At 54.3% G+C, this 14599-nt stretch overlaps 1 protein-coding gene across 7 annotated transcripts; it reads left to right on the plus strand.

Annotated features, from left to right (window-relative positions):
- Positions 1 to 1962: 1962 nt before the first annotated feature.
- Positions 1963 to 14465, plus strand: Atg16l2 (autophagy related 16 like 2). 7 transcript variants are annotated; one of them, XM_052712360.1, is made up of 18 exons: positions 1966 to 2318; positions 3983 to 4082; positions 5282 to 5384; positions 7222 to 7295; positions 7426 to 7677; positions 7874 to 7939; positions 8210 to 8323; positions 9432 to 9494; positions 10040 to 10148; positions 10523 to 10628; positions 11467 to 11537; positions 11796 to 11867; positions 11975 to 12263; positions 12377 to 12482; positions 13233 to 13382; positions 13540 to 13587; positions 13736 to 13837; positions 14038 to 14465. In XM_052712360.1, exons 1-18 carry the CDS (start codon positions 2192 to 2194, stop codon positions 14123 to 14125), a joined length of 2040 nt encoding a protein of 679 aa, XP_052568320.1. In that variant the 5' UTR covers positions 1966 to 2191; the 3' UTR covers positions 14126 to 14465. The 7 variants fall into 7 exon arrangements, with proteins under 7 accessions (XP_052568322.1, XP_052568323.1, XP_052568321.1 ...); XM_052712364.1 differs by having other exon boundaries at positions 1967 to 2318; positions 11975 to 12095; XM_052712363.1 differs by lacking the exon at positions 13233 to 13382 and having other exon boundaries at positions 1964 to 2318.
- Positions 14466 to 14599: the final 134 nt, after the last annotated feature.

Below are 14599 nucleotides of genomic sequence, written 5' to 3' on the forward strand. Positions count from 1 at the left end.
AAGACAATTCAAAACGAGTAAATAAATTTTTTAGAGCTGGAAGTATGCCACCATACTTTTTGAATCATCTACCATTCAAAAATGACAAAATTATTAAAAAATTTCTAGCAGTGTTTCGTGAGTTAAAAAAGCATTAATTAGGAGTGTTGAAAAGACGGTTCAGCAGTAAGAGCAGGTACGGTTTTCCAGAGGAAATGAGTCCATTTCCCAGCACCCACATTAGGTGTCTTACAACTGCCTGTAACTTCCGTTCCAGGGAATTTGATGCCCCTAGACTTTGCAGGCACCTGCACTCACGTGCACATGCCTACACACACAAACATGATTAAAATACATTTTTAAAAAGTGTTAGGAAGCCTGCCCTCCACATGACTCCTTACTTGAAAGACGCAGCATACTGTGTCGGGCCCGGGTGTGGGCAGGCCGGTGTCACAGAAACCTTAGCTCTGTGTAGGGCCTGGGAAGTAAGTGCTCCTGCATCCGATGTGTGGGCAGAACCAGACTTCCTACAGTAACGCTGGGCACGCATGCAGAGGTGGGGAGGGCCCAAGGTCAGTTTGTAGTGTTTGGAGACAGGGTCTTGTTGTGTAACCCAGGCTGGTTTGAACCCACTGTGCACCCCAGGCGGGCATCAGTGCTGGGGTTACAGGCATGCACCACCATGTTCAGCTCCACAGTGGTTTCAAAGGACAGGAGGATACACTGTCCTGGGTGTCATTTGCCTTTACTGTTCTCCAAGTCCCGTGACTGACCCCATCAGAATCTCAAGATCTGTCACTTCCGGGGTCTGGAGGGCTTCCTGACACTGCCCCTTTTCTGGTTTATTTCCTAGGGAGAGCTAGGTCAGCCTTCACTGAGGACAGGGCCTGCTGAACCTTCCTTGGCATGTCACGTTGTGAGACTGGGCCCAGTGAATCTTTCTTCTCCTCTTCTTTTGGTTTTTCGAGACAAGGCTTTTCTGTGTAGCCCTGCCTGTCCTGGAACTTGTTCTATAGACCAGGCTGGCATCGGACTCACAGAGATCCGCCTGCCTCTGCCTCCCGAGTGCTGGAATTAAAGGCGTGCGACACCACCGCCCAGCTCTCCTGTCATTTTTTACCCCAGCATGTATCTGCAGAACTCTGGATAGGCACTTTGCTAGAGACAGTTTCATTACAGTTCTCTGTGAAGCCAGGATTCACTGTCAAGTTTACCCACAAGAGAGGGAGCCTAATGGTCCTGAGTCAGAATGCTGGGTTGCTGGCTACTTCAGGTACCTACAGCATGCAGCCTCAGGCAAGCAGGGCCCTTCTCTCCTCCGAGCCAAATAAACGGGGCCCTTACTTTTTTGTTTGTTTATTTTGTTTTTCGAGACAGGTTTCTCTGTGTTAATAGTCCTGGCTGTTCTGGAAATCGCTTTGTAGACCAGGCTAGCCTCGAACTCACAGAGATCCACCTACCTCTGCCTCCTGAGTGCTGGGACTAAAGGTGTGAGCCGCCACCGCCCGGCCAAACTGAGCCTTTTCTTAGAGCCCTAAAGTTCTGCTTCCTGTCCTTCCAAGCCTGAAACCCTGGACCTTGAACCCAGGCCCTCGCACAGGCTAAGCAAGATCCTTATCACTGAGCTACTCCCACCCCTGGCCTGCATTGGTAATTTTTATGTCATCAAACTTATTCATTTGTTCTTTCCAGGGCTTGAGTCCTTTTTTCCCCCTCTCTGGCTAATTAATGTTCTTGGTTGATCCCTCATAAACCCCACTCAAATGTGACCACCGGGCGACAGTGGGGCTCTTTCAGGCAGTCTCTTCTGTTAGACTGCTTGTGCTTGGTGCCTGTCCCTGTACAGCCCCGGGGTGACAGGGTCTCCCCTTCCTGCTTCCGAGGCGACGGCGAAAAGCATCCTTAGCAGCTGACTCTGGTCCAGGCGTGGCGAGGTTAAGGAACGCGACCCCGAGGCCCCGCCCCGGACGCGCCCACAGGCGCCAGGGAAGCTGCCTACCCCGGAGACCGAAACGAGCTCCTCCGAGGTAGAAGTTCTGGCTGCAGCAGCACCAGTCTTGGGGCGCCCAGGTGTCCCCCACTAATGCACTTGGTACCGCCCGGGGATTCCCCGCCGCCGCTGCCGCCCTGACGTCAAGGAGTCCCCGGGAAGCCCCGCCCCGCTGCTCGGCTCCGGCGAGAGCTGTGCGCCGCGGCCGGGGACTGGGCGGCCATGGCGGGACCCGGCTCCCCCGGCGGGCCCTCCGCGCCCGCCGCCGTCTGGAAGCGCCACATCGTGCGGCAGCTGCGGCATCGGGACCGCACGCAAAAGACGCTCTTCCTGGAGCTCGTGCCGGCTTGTGAGTGCGCCCCGGGGGACTCGGGGGTGTCGGCCTTTGAGGAGATGGGGCTCCCCGCCCTGGGAGAGGGCTTGTCCCGCCGCTAGGCTGGTGACTCGGGGCAGCGGCGCTGTCTCGATTTCCCAGCCTTGCACCGGGAACCTGTTTACGCCCCTCCTCGTACTGACCAAGGTCCCTACCTGCCCTTTCCAGCCCAGGCGCCGCTTAGCCCTCAAGACTCAGCTCTGCCTTCCTTGAGCATCCTAGACACTAGCTCCGTCCCTCCGGGCTGGTTTTGCCCTGTACAGGCGGTCCCCATAGCAGGGCCTGGTCAGTCCGTTTGGTCCCCAAAGGCCAGTCAAGGAAGGCAGGCGTGGCCAGAGCAGCCATAGTGGCCGAAAGGAAGGAGCGAAACCCTGGTAGATTCTGCTACTGATAGGTTATCCTGGCACAGGTTTGTGGAGCGTCTCGTTGCCTAGCGGATCATAGGTGCTTCTTGTGCCGGCGAAGACAAGCCCTCATACAGTTATTTCTGGCCAGTTTGGTCAGGAGGGGGTGTGGCAGTTCAAGCCAAGACACACTGGCGTGCGTTTGTACTCACTGCCTCTGGTCAACTGTGACTGTATGTTTGGGCTGGAAGTCTAACCACAGTCCCTGCTGCTGCTTCACTTGCTGCTAATTTTGATGCACCTATGCCATCAAACTTGTTTTTCCTTGGAACTTGCCAGGGGCTGGCCTTTTCTCGAGGTACCTACCTCTATCTACCTCCAGGCAGCCTCAGTTCTCCAACTGCTCTGATGGGCAGTGGGACTATTTGAGGGGGGAACCACCCCCAAGACCTCTATGGGAGTTGTAAGTTTGGGGAAGTAGAGAGACCCAGGTCTGTGATATGGATAATTCAAGTCCTTAACCTCAGATTTCTTACTGGTCAATGAGGCTTATTGTGACCTTGTATGGGGGTGGGGGTGGGGAACTGTGCCATTCGAAGCCTTGGAGTCTGGGGTCGAGTTTTGAGAATTAGGTCAGGCCCAGGAACCTCAGTCAGGTCACAGTGAGAGAGGAAGATGAAGATCTGTGCATGAGTTTTTCAACTCCAGTCTGCCCTGGAACTGGTTTAAAAAAAAAAAAAAAAGCAGAAATGACTGGAAAGGGTGTGGGCGAGGGGGGTCCAAGGTCAAACCACCTAACCTGGGAAGATTGTTAGATAATTGCTCAAGGACTTTCAATATTGACCTGGGGGAAGCTACTGGGTGGAAGTGAGAATTACTTAATTATAAACTCCGAGGCCTTGAAGGGGAAGTGTCTTACTGGAGGGACAGGCAGGTGTGTGTTTTCATGCTTTGGATTCAGACCTCTGGCCGAGATGGATTAATCTCCTTGCTTTCCTTCTGTCCTTTACCAAGTGCGACCTAGCCATCTCTGTCCCCAGCCGTGGTGGTCTTTTTGTCCTTGAGGGAACAGGTTCTCTCCTGGGGGGGGGGGGGGGGCTGTGGGCCAATGCCGTGAGGAGGCTTCACCAGGCAGCATCCACCCCCCAGGAAGGGGCAGAGCCCAGCCCCAGGAGCTTCCCTATTGCCAGGATCCTGGGCTTCTGCAGCCATCCCAGCCTGAGCTAACTGGTATGCCAGGGGTCTGCTGGCGAGTGTCTGCCTCTGCCACAGGCTTGTGCCCTCTTGCATACCCAGATAACCACCTCCTAGAGAAGGCTGAACTGCTGGCCAAGTTCTCAGAAAAGCTGAAGTCAGAGCCAGAGGATGTCACCTCCGCCCCGCATCAGGACTGCTGGTGAGTCTGTATGGGATCACAGCGGGCTGCTTAGGCCTGCCTCTTTGTTGTGCTTTTTGCTTTTGCTATGCACAGCCCTGGCACCTCATCAGCCTGTGGCTACTGGGGATGTGAGACAGTAGACAGCCCCTTGAGTCCCCCCCCAAAGCTGGCTGCTTAGCATCTTCTTCCCAGGCTCTTCTCGTTCTGCGTTTGCCTCCTGTCCTATCCCGCAATCCTGTTTTTCCCTTCTGTGTCTTTTCCCGCTCTCTGTTCCCTACCAGATAGCTACAAAGAGGGGCTTGCTACCCATTCCCAAGAGGGAGTGAACGCAAGAGCAGGAGTAAGTGGGGGGCAGAATGAGAAGAGTGTGTAGCCTAGGCAGGCTGACCCCGAACTCCTGATTTCCTGCCTCTCGGGGGTTGGGATTACAGGTGTGTACCACCGTACTACACCTGGCTCTCTTTCGTGTGTACACGTGTTATTTGTGCATCTGTGGAGGCTGGAGGTTAACACTGTATGTCTTCCTTAATTAGGTTTCACCTTAATTTTTTGAGACAAGGTCTTGTACTGACCCTATAGTGAGCCGATTCAACTTCCCTAGCTCTGGTAAAGTGTGCCAAGTTTTTTTGTTTTTTCGTTTTTTTTGGTTTTGGTTTTTTAAGACAGGGTTTCTCTGCATAGTTTTGGTGCCTGGCCTGGAACTCGCTCTGTAGACCACGCTGGCCTCGAACTCACAGAGATCTGCCTGGCTCTGCTTCTCGAGTGCTGGGATTAAAGGCGTGCGCCACCGCCTCCTGGCCTTGTGCCAGGTTTTTTAATGTAGGTTTTGGGGCCCAAACTCGGGTCTTCATTCTGGTGTGGCAAGCATTGTACTGAGTGAGCCATCCTTCCAACCCTGAGCTATTTTATACAGGGTCTTGTTATGTAGCTCATGCTGATCTTGATCTCAGAATACGGTTTGGCCTCCTGAGTTCTGGGCAAGCAAGTAAGTGCCCTTGTGCTTCTTGAGGGGTGTCACTGGCAGGCACCCAAGGTCTGGACCATCCTGGAGCAGAGGGGTCCTGGACAGCTTATTTCTGAGACTGCCCTTTCTCGGATTGGCTTCCACCCAGCCCAAGAGAAAGCTAATGGCTCCTCGAGCTTCTTATGGGGGCACTCTTAGGGTATCCTTCCGGGACTGGGGAAGAGGAGGGACAATGAATTCTTCTTATTGTCAGGGGGCAGTTCTCCGGGCCTGCCTCTGACCGGGTCTCCTCAGCAGCCTCTCTGAGGATGAAGTGGCAGCAGGAGGAGAAGGAACTGCAGCTGGTCTGTGGTGAGGTAAGCAGGGTGGGGTCTGCGAATGGTGGGCCAGGGGGAGATGGTCCATGGAAGCCGGCACTGAGCGAGTGGTCCTGCATGTGCGGCATTATCTGGGCCAGTGCTCTGCAACTTTATAGTTGCAGGGGAGTATAATGGGGCTTAGAGATGTGGACCCTGGACTCGAACCTTTACCCACACAAATCCATTTTCTGTGACTCTTCATTCATTCTTTCAACACCTATTTATTGACAATCCAGGGAACAGGGAGTGTGGCCATAAACAAGACCTGGCCGTATGGGTTTCCATGGAGACTGATGAGCCAGTAATCACATGTTTTTATAGCATGCCTCCTCACCTGCCCAACACAAGGTAGGAGTGGGTTAGGAAGACATTGGAGAGCCCCTCCCCAGAGTGCTATGTGGTTGTAATTTGAGAGTGGTGTGACATTATCACATGTAGATTTGTGTAGCAATCAGGATATTGCAGTGCTTGTTTACAAGATCTCTTTCTAGCTACCCCTTTTTAGTCACACCTGAACATCGCTAATCCCTGGCCACCACTAATCTGTTTCTACCTCTATCTACCATTTGAACTCTGAAAGCAAGTGACTGGTGAGGGAGGTGGAGATGGTAATTGGCTTTCTCAGTATTGAAAATGATGAGCTGGGGTGGCGGTGGTGGCGGTGCACGCCTTTAATCCCAGCAGTCGGGAGGCAGAGACAGATCTCTGTGAGTTCAAGGCCAGCCTGGGCTACAGAGTGAATTCCAGGACAAGGCTCCAAAGCTACACAAAGAAACCCTGTCTCGGAAAAAAAAAATGATAAATGTTATAATTGGCTTATGATGGAATGGGCGGTCCACCCTGCCTGTGCAGGGTCCCTCTCCAGGCCTCTCTCTCACACGGGGGAGTTGTGTCAAGGTAGGTGAGCAGCCCTGGCTTGCTCCTCCGCCTCTGGGAAGAAAGGGTGAGGGACAAGTTAGCAAGAAGAGCCCCCAGCTGCCATCGTTTCCTGAGCCAGAGGTGTTCATGCTGGTCTCCTTGCCACACTGGTGGGCACAGCTTTGCCTGGGGATCTGTTCTTCCCGGGATTTCAGCACCAAAAGGGGAGCATGGGGCTGCACCCCTGCAGTTCTTCCCTCTCCACGGAAGGAGTGCTGAGATATCCGCATCCCACAGCCCCAGGATTGAGTCTTGGCAGTACACTCCTAATCTGCTCCTGTTCTTAGCCTTGTGTGCTAGGGGCTGCCTGGGTTGGCCAGTGGGGGGGGGGGGGGGCGATGAGCTAGGAAGCCAGGTGTTGGGAGTTGGGAACTAGAACTCACATCCCGTGCAGCCCTGAGAACACCAGTACTTTATACGGAGCATAATGTAGTTAGGTGGCCTGGGTTCGAGTCGTCAGGTCTGCCGCTTAGCTGTGTAAGTTTGGATAAGTCACTTTACCCCGTCAGCGTCCTCATCTGCAGTATTATGAAAATGGGAGTGACAGAGACTGAAAGTTAGCTTGGGACAAGGCGCGACACAAGTGTAAGCTAATAGTCTGCCATTATTTTAAGTTCCTGATAGTAGTTCTGGTTTACCTTGTGATTAGGAACGCACTCCCCTGCCATTTTACCGGTAAGGAAATGGAGCAGATTCCTCTTGCAGCAGGTTAAATGTCTATCGCTGGGTCACAGCTAGGACTGACCATTAGGGTCAAACTCCAGAGCCCTGGGTCTGACAATTATCCATTGAAGCTGCGGGGCATCCTTATACAGGATCCCAACCTATCTCAGCTTGGGTGAGGAACGGGTGGTGGGGTGGTGGCGGCTGGCTAGGTCCACCCTGGAGAGGCCCCCATGTCACCTGTCCTCCCCAGATGGCCTACCAGGTGGTGAAGAAGAGCGCAGCCCTGGACACCCTGCAGTCACAGCTGGAGGAGCGCCAGGGCCGGTGAGATGAGGGTCGGGCGGGGTCTTGCCTCAGGCGAGGGGATGGGAAGGGCCCCTAGAGCTTTCCCCAAGCGCCCCCTAGACCTGTGGTTGGGGGTTAGAGGCCACCGCCTGATGTCTCCGCCCTGCAGGCTGGAAGCCCTGCAAGCCTGCGTGGTACAGCTAAGCGAGGCGCGGGCGCAGCAGTCCCGGCAGCTGGAGGAACTGCAGGCGGAGAACGCAGCGCAGAGAGAAGCCTACCGGGCGCTGCTAGAGCAAGCAGCACACCAGGAGGCCGCACTGCGCAGGCTCCAGGAGGAGGCACGGGACCTGCTGGAGCGGCTTGTGCAGCGTAAAGCGCGTGCCGCTGCCGAGTGCAATCTGCGTAATGAGCGAAGAGAGAGGTGAAGGCTCTGGGCCACGCCCCATCAGAAATAGGCCACGCCCCCGGGAGGCAGTGTGGACTCAACCTGGTTGAGAGGGCTGGGAATGGGGCGGGGCGGGGGAGGTTAGGGCCTTCCATTGATCAGAAGGGACCCGCTTAAGCTGGGCCACTCCACCTGCAAAGCATCCCCTTTAGGATGCTTTTCTTTCTGCCAGAGCCAACCAAGCCCGGGTGTCCCAGGAGCTGAAAAGAGCGGCTAAGCGGACTGTGAGCATCACCGAGTAAGAATGGGGAGGGAACAGGGCTGACTCTCTGGGTTGCTGCCCTGGGATGTGTTCACTACCTACAGTCTATCTGCACCCCACTCCTGCTAGCTTGCAAGTGGCTACAGGTACACCTGGGTGCCTGTTTGCACAGGTCAGGTCCCTGGCCAGGTGTAGAGATATGTGTGGTCATGGAAGCCAGTCCATGGCTCTTAGCTGCTGGGGATCACTTATTTTTGTGTACTGCTGGGGCGGGGAGGGGTGACCTTCTTTGGTCTTCCCTCCCAGGATCCCAAACACTCTAGAAGGTGGGGCCAGGGAGGAGCCTGCACCTCTATCTCCTGTTGCTACACCCGAGTTCCTGGAGAGTGAGACTTGTGAGAAATGGAAGAGGCCTTTCAGGTGAGCATCCAGGTACTCTCCTACCTCAGTTGGCTCCCGCCCAGAAGGCTGCCCATGTCTTTTTCCAGGATCGGGGCCAGCTTTTGGAGAGGCCTGTGTACAGCCCAGTACTGTTCTGACCTCAGTGCCTGGAGGCAGGCAGTGTTACTCCATTCTCTACTTCCAAGAACCAGGGCTCTTAGGGTGAGCCATAAAGCTTATGAAAGAGTGTCACTGGGAGGAAAGTGGACAAGACCCAAGGCTCAGGTGTCCCAGGCTTGTGTGTGTGAGCACAGGAGTGCATGTGTGTGTCCGCACAGGGACATGAGCATGTGTGCAAGGTTAGTGAGCATATCTGAGTGTGAGCCTGTGTTAAAGTGTGTTCACGCTTGAGCTATGACAGGAGCTTGAATCTTCAGGTGTCTCTCTGCTCAATTCCCCCCTCTATATATAGGGGGGTCTCATGTAGCTTGACTCAATGTATAGTCAAGGATGACTTCAGACTCCTGGTCTTCCTCCCAACAGCTGGGATTAGGACATGTGCCGGCACATATCTGGCTTCTACCACATCTTGATTGGCTTGTCATTGGGCTGCCAGTCCTTCCCCATTTGCTGGCCTGAAGGCTCTTTTCCAGAAGTCTTTCCTTCAGGAACCTCTGTCCCTGGGAGAGTGAATGAACAGGAGCATCATGAAATGCTGGTTCCCCAAATTCTGGCAGCCCCAATGGTCTAGATGTCTCAGCACAAACATTTACTTGGGTGTTTTGAGGGCTGCTGAGCAAGCTGGGGTTTTCCCCACTCACTGTCTCAGCCTGCGAGCATCGTTCTCTTCCTTAGCCCTCTCCACAGGCTGGGGCTCGGTGTCTCAGGAGCTTTTGTTGGTGAGCACCTGGGGAATGAGACTCTTTGTCATCTTGGTGGAGACCTGGGGAGGTGTTCATTGCCAAGACTCTCCCTCCCGCCACCCTTCTTGGTTAGTCTGTGTCACGCCTCTCCTAGCTTTCAGTGAATCGAGTTCTGGTTCTTGCCTTGAGTGATCATGACCTCAGAGGTCCCTCGCGAAATATAGGGATCAGTGACTGCTGGTACCATGAGCCAGGCTCTCAGTGTGCCTCTCATTCTGCCCCAGGTCTGCCTCGGCCACCTCTCTGACACTGTCCCGCTGTATGGATGTGGTGAAGGGGCTGCTGGAGTAAGTGTGTGTGCACATGTGTGAAGGGATTGGCACCCCCTGGAAGGCTCCTCGAGCCTAGCCTTGGTCTGTCCATCCATATGATGTCTGTCTGTCTGTGCATCTTGTTGGGCCCCACAGGCAGGATCTGGGTGGATAGCTCGAGACCAACTCCTGATAACTATCTTCCAGGTTCGTAATACTCTGTCCTTATTCAGGGTCCTCATAGGGGACTAAGTGCTCCAGCCTGAGGTTGACCAAGAAGGCCCACTTAGTTGGGAAACTGAGGCTCAGATAGGTCTAAGATTTGTTCAGTTACTTAGCCTAGCAGTGGTAATGCCATTACCAGAATTCCAGCCAGCCTTAACGTTTTTTTGTCCCTACGACCTTGTCTTGTGTCTGCTAGTCTCTGCCCGCATCCCCACAGGGGTCAGGCTGGGTTGTGGACCTTGGGGAGTGTCCCCGCCACCTGCCATGTCTGCTTCTTGTTGTTGCTGCCTCAGGAGAGCTAAAAGTCCCCATGTTAGCAGGTTTCGCTGAATGCTTTTCTCTTCCCACCCCTGTAGCTTCAAGAAGAGGCGAGGTCACTCGGTTGGGGGTGCCCCTGAGCAGCGGTACCAAAGCATCCCTGTGTGTGTATCTGCTCAGATTCCTACCCAGGCTCAGGATGTCTTGGTAAGGAAGGAGCTGGGCCTCATGTCTGGGGTGCTAATGAGAATGTTCAAGGGTGGACCAAGTGGGCTGAGAAAGCAAGGCTAGGCCTCAGCAGGAGGAGTTTGTCTGTAGCCTGTGGCGGAGACACAGCATTTTACAGGAGAGCACAGACTAGAGTGGGGTAGGAGGCCGACACTCAGCATGAGGCATGGGGCAGCAGGGGTCCAGACATAGTTAAGACCTGGTGGGGCCAAATGTGAAACTTAGGGTTTTCAGAGACCCCCAAAGGGAGCTGCTAGGCCAGGAAGAGCTGTGAAAATGCCTGTGAGTGGGCACAAAGAGGCATGCATGGGGAGGATCTGGGGTACCAACTCCTCCCCTCCTTATTTTAACAGGATGCCCATCTCTCAGAGGTCAATGCTGTTTGTTTTGGCCCCAACAGCAGCCTCCTGGCCACTGGAGGGGCTGACCGGCTTATCCACCTCTGGAATGTCGTGGGAGGTTAGAGCTCCTTCCTCAAAGTCAACCCAGCACTCTCCTGCAGACCCCATTCTCAGCTTGATCCTGGTTGGCCCTGGTCTTAGACCTGTCCCCCCTGTCCCCTGCTGGAAGGAGCCTATGAACAGTGGCTAGAGAACTCTGAGGAAGAGGGACCCTGAGCTCTTGCTCTCAAGGAGAAGCTCCTTGGGTTCAGACCTGCAGGATAGGGAGGGCCAAGCCCAGATGGCTGTTGTTGGAGGAGGTAGGGACACCTGATCCTTCCTGAAGGCATGTAGAGCCAAGTCTTGGGCAAGTCCCTGGGTCTACCAAGCCACCTCCTTTTCATTTTTAGACAGGATTTCATTAAGTAGCCCTCGCTGGCCTGGAACTCACTATGTAGACCAGGCTGGCCTCCAACAGACCAGGTGCCTCTGCCTCCTCTGTGCTGGTATTAACTCTGTGCCAATGTGCCCAGAGTAGCTACATCCTATGCTCGTATCACTTAGACTCCCAGAAATCAATGAGGTGACCAACACTGACTGTCCACCTTGTTTTCGGATGTGTGCTCTGTAGGGAGGGGGACTGGGCACCAACTCCTGAAGGCTTCCCAGAAGTGGGTCTGCAGCTAGCCCGGCCTGGCCTGCTGTGTGACCTAGGGACATTCCTTTCTCTCTGGTCTTCTCTAGCACTGGGAACTGCCTAGTTGCCCCTAGGGCTGTACAGCAGTTCTAAAAGGTGCACTCTCTCCCCAGGCCAAGCCAGACCCAGCCACTCTATCCTCTACTTCCTGTTCGGTGTCTCAGTTCCTCTATTTTGTAAGGCTAATAATCTCATCTACTATCCCTTCCCCTGCTTTCAGGTCGCCTGGAGGCCAACCAGACCCTCGAAGGAGCTGGTGGCAGCATCACCAGTGTGGATTTTGACCCCTCGGTAAGGAGACTTTGCCCCAGTGGCATGGATGTCACCTCAGTCTCTACACAGGGCAGTGGGGCTCTGGGGCCTGCGGGCACATTGTGGGTGTCTTAGAACCTACCCTGGAGGAGCTGCCCTCACCTCCTTGGGCCATGGCTCCGCCTGCCTCAGTGACTGGGAAGCTTTGAGGCAGTCTACCCTGGCTCTCTGGCCCGAGGGCCAATGCCTCTGTCAGGCCCACTGTGGCCCAGGACCTCTCCTACTCCCTTTTTCTAGGGCTCCCAGGTTTTGGCAGCTACTTACAACCAGGCTGCCCAGCTCTGGAAGGTGGGGGAGACACAGTCCAAGGTGAGGCCTGGCTGGGGACGCTACCTAAGGGTTAAGGGTCATGCCTCAGGATTTGCAGAGTGGCTATTTGGGGGGCTTGGCTTAATCTGTGCTTTCTGTGGGGACAGGAAACATTGTCTGGACATAAGGACAAAGTGACAGCTGCCAAATTCAAGCTAACAAGGCATCAGGCAGTGACTGGGAGCCGAGACCGGACTGTGAAGGAATGGGACCTGGGCCGCGCCTACTGTGAGGCTCAGTCCCACTTGCCCCAACTCCTAGTCACAGGGACCTTACCTTATTCTCTAGCGGTGGCTCTGGGATTCATGTCATTGGGCCTCAGACCTCTAATGATTTCCCTTCTCTGTCACTCCTGCTGTTCTCTTGCTGCTTTCGTGGTGACCTTGGTCTTTAGAGGTAGGGTGAGCCCTGGGCTGGGAAGGCCTGCACCCCAGTCTTGGAAGGAGACTGCTCACCTTCAGTGGCTGCCGCTGATGCTGAGACTCTGGGTTCTCCTCATTGGTCCTCAGGTTCCAGGACCATCAATGTACTTTCCTACTGTAATGACGTGGTGTGCGGCGACCACATCATCATCAGTGGGCACAATGACCAGAAGATCCGGTTCTGGGACAGCAGGTGACAGGCACGGCTGTGGGTGGTAGAGGCCCTGAGTTATTGTTCCTTTCTCTGGCTGTGTCAGGGTTGTGGGACCTTGGGGAAGTGTGCCAGTGGGTGGCTTCTGCTGGGCATGGTCTTTGAGGGTTCAGTGTGTCTGGGGAGCTGTTCCACATTCTCAGTGGCTCTCAAGTCAGCACCGAACGCTTCCCCAGGTCTTAGAACCATCATAGACAAGCACCTTTTCCATATTTACCACCACATTTTAGTCAAAAGCAGCAAAAAAGAATAGTTGGCTGACCATGGCAGGGCTAGTGCTTTGTCGGTCTCTGCGGCCTCTCTTTTTGAGATTGCTCATTTGCCTGGGGTTGAACCAAGGGCTTTTTATCTGCTAGAATGCTCCCAGCCTTTTTAGGTACTTATTTTGAGAAAAGATCTCAATAAAGTTTTCCAGGCTGGCCTTGAACTTATGATTCTCCTGTCTCAGCTGTGATTACAGGCCTGTCACCATGTCTGGTTAACACTATTATTCCCAAGTGATCCAAACCTTCCAAGTGACCCAAGGCTCCAGCTCTCAAATCAGTCTCTCCATGGACAGCTGGCTGTAGTGGGAAGGGCTGGTAGTCCTGTCAGCCTCAGCCCCAGGGATCCAGGCCTGGGGTGCCTCTGGAATACTTTAGCTGGGAAAGTGGCCACATACAGCCTGTCAGAAGTACCCTAGGATGCCTCTTCCTCATCCTTCTCTATCCCTATTCCCCTCCCTCCTGCCAGGGGCCCCCACTGCATCCAGGTCATCCCTGTACAGGGCCGGGTTACCTCCCTGAGCCTCAGCCATGACCAGCTGCATCTGCTTAGCTGTTCCCGAGACAATACACTCAAGGTCATTGACCTGCGAATCAGCAATATCCGACAGGTGTTCAGGTACTGGGCCTGTTGGGCCTCTCCTGTGCAAGGTCCTGGGGGGCACTCCCTGGTAGCCCCTCTAGACTAGGACCTGCTGGCCCCTTCTCACATCTGGAGGAGGACAGGCACACTGGAAACAGCCTGCATGCTGACTCTAGCCCTGTTCTGTCCTCAGGGCGGATGGCTTCAAGTGCAGTTCTGACTGGACCAAAGCTGTGTTCAGGTGTGTCTGGGAGGGCATGCCTGTGTAGCCCGTCCGTCCGTCCGTCCATCTGTGTGTGTGTGTGTGTGTGTGTGTGTGTGTGTGTGTGTGTGTGTGTGTATGTATGTACTTCTGAACCCCTTCTCATCTGCTGCTGTGACCTGTCCAGCCCTGACAGAGGCTATGCACTGGCAGGCTCCTCAAATGGAGCCCTGTACATCTGGGATGTGGACACTGGGAAACTGGAGAGCAGCCTACAGGGACCCCACTGGTGAGCACACCACCACACGCATACCTTCCACGTGCGTTTGGGCCCATTGCTGCCACGGTCCTGGGAGCCCATTTTATAGATGAGGAAATGGTCTTGGGCTTAGCGAGGCTCCTCCAGCTGCCTAGGTCGGATGCCCAGGGGCAGAGTCAAGCTGCTTGCCTGCTCCTGCTGCCCTCCTGATGTCTGTCTTCCCTCTTCAGTGCCGCTGTCAACGCTGTGGCCTGGTGCTTCTCTGGGAACCATGTTGTGAGTGTGGACCAAGGCAGGAAGGTGGTGCTCTGGCACTAGGGGCACAGTTCCCCTGTATGGATTGGAGCTGTGTTCTGAAGCCCGAAGCCAGAGAACGGCCTGCTTCTGATCAGGACTCCAGAGCTGCGCTTTGACTCAACTGTAGATGTTATGTGAGGGCCTGGCAGGACCCGGCCTGTTCGTTTAAAATCGAAGTGTGAGTCACGGATTACAATTTTTTAAAAGTCTCCGGGTGGTGGTGGTGCACGCCTTTAACCCCAGCCCTCGGGAGACAGAGGCAGGCAGATCTCTGTGAGTTCGAGGCCAGCCTGGACTACAGAGTGAGTTCCAGGACAGGGCTCCAAAGCTACACAGAGAAACCCTGTCTCGAAAAGCGAAAAAAAAAAAAAAAAAAAAAAAAAAAAAAAAGAAAAAAAAATTAAAAAATGTTTATTTTCCTCAAAATGGGGGAAAAAAAAACTACCTGTGTCTTGCCTCTTTGAAACATTTGGGGGGTACAGGGATATTGGCTGT

The sequence above is a fragment of the Peromyscus californicus genome, unplaced genomic scaffold, assembly GCF_007827085.1.
Source record: "Peromyscus californicus insignis strain IS unplaced genomic scaffold, ASM782708v3 Scaffold_4__1_contigs__length_199733344, whole genome shotgun sequence".
In the NCBI taxonomy this organism is placed as follows: domain Eukaryota; kingdom Metazoa; phylum Chordata; class Mammalia; order Rodentia; family Cricetidae; genus Peromyscus; species Peromyscus californicus.

Bases quoted from the DNA above. Each gene is read 5' to 3' on its own strand.
- Atg16l2 (XM_052712360.1), top strand. From the start codon at position 2,192: ATGGCGGGACCCGGCTCCCCCGGCGGGCCCTCCGCGCCCGCCGCCGTC. The intron at 7,678-7,873 runs GTGAAGGCTCTG...TCTTTCTGCCAG, and splicing joins CGTAATGAGCGAAGAGAGAG to AGCCAACCAAGCCCGGGTGT. The intron at 13,838-14,037 runs GTGAGCACACCA...TTCCCTCTTCAG, and splicing joins AGCCTACAGGGACCCCACTG to TGCCGCTGTCAACGCTGTGG.